At 36.1% G+C, this 6,046-nt stretch overlaps 1 protein-coding gene across 1 annotated transcript; it reads right to left on the bottom strand.

Moving 5' to 3' along the window:
- Window positions 1-3,426: 3,426 nt before the first annotated feature.
- Window positions 3,427-5,756, bottom strand: LOC113698832 (uncharacterized). Its single transcript, XM_027218780.2, has 4 exons — window positions 5,517-5,756; window positions 4,604-4,781; window positions 4,370-4,467; window positions 3,427-3,764 (listed from the first exon to the last, which is right to left on the bottom strand). Exons 1-4 carry the CDS (start codon window positions 5,754-5,756, stop codon window positions 3,663-3,665), a joined length of 618 nt encoding a protein of 205 aa, XP_027074581.1. The 3' UTR covers window positions 3,427-3,662.
- Window positions 5,757-6,046: the final 290 nt, after the last annotated feature.

The following is a 6,046-nucleotide window of genomic DNA, read 5'->3' as shown; positions in this document are numbered from 1 at the left end:
GCGATCACTACTTTTTTCAGGACTAAAGAAGCCTAATTTGAAGATTTGGCCAGACGAAACTATAGTATCGGAGTCTTGGATAGGCTGGGAGATTGTGATGGTATCTATTGCAATACAAACTCCAAAGCAGCAACAAAGTAGAATAACACAGGATTTCCTCATTGATGCTGCAGGCATGCATGCTTTTAATTGGCCTATGACTATAATGCTACGGACAATATACAATTGCTTTCTTTGTTTCGTTTCCAACTATTTTTTTATTCATCCATCTTAGAGAGAATTGGTGGAAATTTTTTCTTGATGCACCAGATAAACGATCCTTGGCAGCCACTTTAGACCGAGTCAGAATGTGATTAAAGAAGTCACGGGAAATTACTAATTTTATATGAAAACTTTATTGTGTAAGTGGTGTTCTGCCAATTTGAGGCTAGATACATCTAGCTTTGCACCACAAGCATAAGTGAAACATTGCAGCAAGTGATTCCATCTTCCTGCTCTCGATTTCTCTTCTGAAGAGAAGTTGAGCTCAATTGCACTGCTGTTTTAAGGAAAATTTCAAGAACTAATGTTATGCTATTTGATTTACTTAAATTTTGCAGCATTTTAAACTAGGCTAAGAATTAATTATTAACAGAAATGGCGATCTAATTTCAAGAATGTAACGAACTTGCACCATTCAGAGTTAGAAAGATCATTCTTGCAATCAAGTCAATTATAAGCAATACTTTAACAACTTTTAGACCATATCGGATTTCAATGAAATTTCCTCCGTAGAAAAAAATACAGGTCAACTAAAACAATGAGGAAAATCTCGAAGATCGTATGAGTATTTTTTTCCACAAGTTAAGGTAGGATAATATATGTGCCAAGCAGTTGCTAGGACAATGTCATTTGGCACATATATTATCCTACCTTAACTTAATAATCTGCCAAGAAAAAGGTTCAACTTAGGCAAGGACAACATATGTGCTGACCAGCTGCTAAATCAACTTAATTTACTATGATGTAAACCAATTCATAAACACTCAACACAAAGGAAGTAGTTAACGAATAATTAATAATCAAATCATTATGGTGCTTCAAATGCAAGCATGTACTCCATCAAAAGTCACACCTTCTTGTTAGAATGACGTTCTCATTTTGAGGTCTAAGCAAGATATTCTCAAGATAAGGTGTAAATATATTGTATTTGTATGCAAGAAGAAACACGTGTAAAATTAAAAATAATGTCCGATAACATCATGAAAGCTACTTAAGTAATATGTATAACTTGCACATCCAACCATGAGTATGTTTTAGGCTTCTTTAGTCTCCTGATAAACTCAATCTACAGCTTAACAAATTAAAGGATTATCTGTGAAGTTAAATGGACTGGGTGCTGGTGCTGCTGTATTTTGTGTAATCCGATCCGATTATTGTACATATATTTAAATTTTTTATGTACAACTATATTATAACGTTGTACTGAATATATATAAAGTATTTTACTCATGTACACTGCTTTTATTATGAGTATAATAATATAGTGTAATTGTACACTAAATAATATATATATATATATATATACACACACCCAAGATTCATTCATAACCAAGCTTAGACATTCGTAAAATTTTCCTGTCTACTATTTAAAACCAAAATATATAAGTGAAAATTAAAACATGTAAATTCCATGTGCTTATCTTACATAATACATATTTTATTTAATATCATAGTAAGTAACTAAACATATAACTATTTAAATTTAGTAAGGCACTTTGAAAGAAATTTCTACGTCAAATGAGAGTATTATATGGTAGATTGCTTGCAAATGATCATTGTGAATCTTCACTTTAGTTCACTGTTTCTGTACTTTAAAAAAGGATATGAGCAGATTCAAAATCGACTAACCATTAAATGATTTGCCCAATTGGAAAAGCTGGTAAATTACACACTATACACACGCACATGCATTTTCCTAGTATATGTATATGTGTGTATGTGTCTTGGTACTTTGGAATGCGAATGTAAACACTATTATGATCTTACTTTTTTTCATTCCAATTATACTCTTCTTAATTTGTGGTTCAAGTTTCATAAAATCATAATTGTAGGTGGATTAGAAGAAAATAATGGTTGACTATTAAGGTCACTATATTGCATCATACCATGTTGGTTTAGAAAGAAATAATTTAAGAAATATAGTGATTTGAGAAACAGTTCTTGGATGAATTATATAAGTTGTACACATCCAATTCAGAAAGTGAAGAACTTTTCATGTTGCACCCAATGGAATTTCAATATACAAAAAGTTATATCAGCATTATAACTGAAATATTGGTATAAAATTGGAAAAAAGAAAATCTGAAATAGCACCATATAAACCATTCACTACAACAAAAATGACCTTTAGCGGCATTTAAAAGTGTCAGTATAGACAATTTAACCTGACATTTTATCTATCCTCACACCTAGGGCGAGTGTTGTCCCTTCCAATGTGGGGATAGCCTCAAATCTTTAGCAACATTCAAACGTGTCAGGAAAACCATGCTGCTATAGCATTCCCTCTGCCAACAAAAACTTTTTTTTGTGATAATCGAAAGTGTCCGTATAGCATTAGAACATCAGTAGCGGATCAGTAGTATATCCAATTTATGAAGGCATCTTTAGTTGTCTTAATATATGACTTTAAGGACACGTAGCCATGTGAATTTACACTGCTTTGGACGACATGCCCATTTGTCATTAGTGTTTTTCGAAGTTAAGCTATGCTGACACTTTTAATTGCCAGGAGTTTTTTCCCTGTTTTTTTTATATGGAAGCAACCTGCAATTAGTCCTCCCTGCTGTACATTCCATCAACCAGAATCCCAAGGGACTTGTAAAATTATCTCAAAGAGCAGAATGCATATAGCAATTTAAAAGAAGAAGTCAATACTCAAATATAATTCATTGAATTAAAAGTCGATAACAAGTACAAACATAGCAAGTACTAAAATCGCAAACAAGTGCTCAAAGCAAGTACTAAAATCCCAATAAAGTACCGAAAGATTCTCATTTACAATAACTTGAAAGAATTTCTTGTGCACAAACAAAAAGACTCTCATCCCTAACAAGTTGAAAGAAATGCTAAAAGTCAGGTAACGTAATTGTACAATATTAGCAACGATCCGCGAGAGGTATAGTATATATATAGTACATTGTTTGGGCTCATCAAGATGAAACAAACAACTACCACTGCCCATGTTGATGTATGCTCAAGAGTTGTCTCCTCATTTCCACTTCCTTCAGCCATCTCTAGGTGGAGCAGTCCGGCTATGCTTTAGTAGAGGTTAGTGCCAATCCTTCAGAAGAAGAGAAAACAGCCGAGAAATTGAAGGGATGAAGAAAAGTGTATACAGTGATCTGGGAAAACAGAAATTTTTTTTCCAATTTTGAGCATTTGAGATTGGAAAATGATAGGAAAAAAATTGCAACAATAATAATATAATAACACCCCAGGAAATAGTTTGCGTTCAAGCAATTCAACCTACTGGAAATCATGTCATGCTAGAAATATAGCCTTTGGTCTATCAAATGCGATGGAAAAAATTATAGATATTGAACATAACTATGTACTGCAATTTCCTACTTGACAAGGTGTGTGGGACATGTGTCCAAGTCTCTGCCTCAGCTGGTCCTCACTTAAGTCAGTGCTAAACAAGTCATCATTATTTTTGAAGCCAAATCAATCATTGAAGCAGTTTTGGGGAGCGTAGCATTGTACTCCCAATCACTAACTGGTGCCTGAACAACCAACATTGTCAACAAGCTGAAACTAAAGCTCGTCGTCCAGGCAACATTACATACAGTAGTGATCACAGTACCAACACTGTCAAGTAATGCACTGAACAAAAGACAGTATGACTAAGCAAATTAATCATTCTCCTTTAAACATCAGATAATATATATTATGTTTGACTAACTACAAGGGGCATTTGTCACGACAAAAGGGACGAGTGTGGATGCAGACACAAAAGTGCACAGATTCAAGAGCTCAGAGGCATGAGAGATTCTTAAATTTCTCTCTTTTATAAAAATAATGGTAGAAGCACCAGTATGATCAGCCAGAACAGTGTTCGATACCAAGCATCCCTTAAGCTAAAGAATCATATGCTAGCAAAATTTAATCTTATTTCACACAAACATAACCATAGATGTTGTCCAAGTTCAAAGTTTTAAACTCGTATATCAGATCAAAGCACTTCTTCGAAATCAGATTAAGGGATCATGCAAAATCAGGTCAGAACCTCACCAAAGGCAACCACGACAAGGAGACAAATTAAAGTTTCGATAATTCGAACAAGAGAAGGTTGAGACATATAAAAAGTGGACGAGTTCAAATAACTCACCCTGGCCATGTTAAAAGATGGAAATCTTGAAAATGCTTTGGATAGAACATCATCATTCACCTCATTACCAAGATCACCACAGAACAAACGAGAATCATCTGCACAACACAAACAGTAATACTGAAGGCATTAATACTAGCAAAAACAAGATCAGTGAAGGAATTAAGACAGGCTAAAATTGTCATAAAAAATGATGAATGCAACCACACAAGGAGTAGAGTACATGAAACTCACTCTCTGGCCAATCTGCAAGTGTAGGATCCTCCCATGCCTGCCCTGCTGCCTTACGAGGTACTGCTTTCTTCTTAGTCTCGGCCTTGTGCTCAATCTCACTACTTGCAAGCGCAGCTTTCACACTCTCTAGCGCTTCAGGTGTTATTGTTTGTGCATCCCTCTGAAATAATTGTTGGGCCTGTCCACCAAAACTTCAGATATTAAGAACTGACTGGTTTAACTTTAAATATTGCCATCATTCCTCTTCCTCAAACTATACTTATACCTAAATTAAGATGCAAATATAACCCCCCCCCCCAAAAAAAAGAACTCTTGCCCACACATACAAAACCCCTGGGTCACCAAACTTCCACAATAATATCAGGTACCACGCGACAAGTTTCCCCAATATTTTATTTGGCCCACCTTTGCACCCTAAAATTTGTGAAATCCCCTTCACCTTCTACATTGCCCCCCCTCCCTCTTTTCTAAAAACTAAAATCTCCACCACTATCATATCAACTTAAGTAAATAATCACACCTCAACAATAAAGAAGGTCAATAATTTTAGAAGAAAAACATTAACCTAAAGTTCTTCTAATGCCTAAATTCAACTTCCTAAATCAATTTAGGAAGTTCTTCCTAAATGAATTAAGCCATATATATAAATGAACAGACCGGGTATTTTACCGAAAAATTGGACTTCCCGGTTCCTCCACTCACATAGACAACAATGGTATACATATCTCGACTCCTACCAATAATTAAAAAGATCAATTGTTTCTCATCATAGCTGCTGACAAGGGAATTCAAATGTCAGGGGAAGAGGAAAAAGAGCCGAAATCACTGCCCTAAATCTCTCCAAAAATATTCCATCCAAAATTCATATAAAAAAACAACGTGGCTTAATGATTGGATATAGAAAAGTTCGTACCTGTTGATACTGAGGGAGGGAGTGCACGGTAGGGACTGTAGCGGGAGCAGGATAAACGTGGAGAACTGCAGGAGGAGGAGCAGGAAATTGCAGAATTGAAGCGGCAGCGGCAGCAGCCACATAGGTTTGCGGCTGTTGTAGGTGAAACGGAGTCGGAAAGTACGTGCCGGTAGTGTAGGTGAATTGAGATGACGCCGTTGAGGATGAAGAAGAAGCTGCAGCAGCCGATGTCGACGACATAGCGAAACCGCGAGATTTGAGAAGCGGGACCAAAAATTAGGGCTTCGTTGTTTTTGGAGAATTCAAACTCGTCCTTTTCAATGTCATGTTGTTCCATTTTCTGGTTTTGACGAACCTAAACCTGATGATAAGAGGGAAAGAGTAGGGGCGACGGGACGGCAGAGGTAGGGAGCAGAGGAGAGGAAAGTGGCCGAGAGAGGCAGAGGGCAAAAATTTAGGCAACCGAGAGAAATCAATTTAGGGCAAAAATTTATCATGGAATTACATCCCTTCAATGGGAAAGCAAGGGT

The sequence above is a fragment of the Coffea arabica genome, chromosome 1e (assembly GCF_036785885.1).
Source record: "Coffea arabica cultivar ET-39 chromosome 1e, Coffea Arabica ET-39 HiFi, whole genome shotgun sequence".
Classification (NCBI taxonomy): Eukaryota; Viridiplantae; Streptophyta; class Magnoliopsida; order Gentianales; family Rubiaceae; genus Coffea; species Coffea arabica.
Note: the sequence above shows the minus strand (reverse complement) of the source record. Positions and strands in the feature narration are given on the sequence as shown.

Excerpts from the sequence above, each read along its gene's own strand:
- LOC113698832 (XM_027218780.2), bottom strand. The coding sequence starts at position 5,756 with ATGTCGTCGACATCGGCTGCTGCAGCTTCTTCTTCATCCTCAACGGCG. Across the intron at positions 4,468-4,603 it reads ACTTGCAGATTGGCCAGAGA|ATGATTCTCGTTTGTTCTGT; the intron begins GTGAGTTTCATG and ends TGTGTTGTGCAG. Across the intron at positions 3,765-4,369 it reads CATCTTTTAACATGGCCAGG|GCACCAGTTAGTGATTGGGA; the intron begins GTGAGTTATTTG and ends TTGGTTGTTCAG.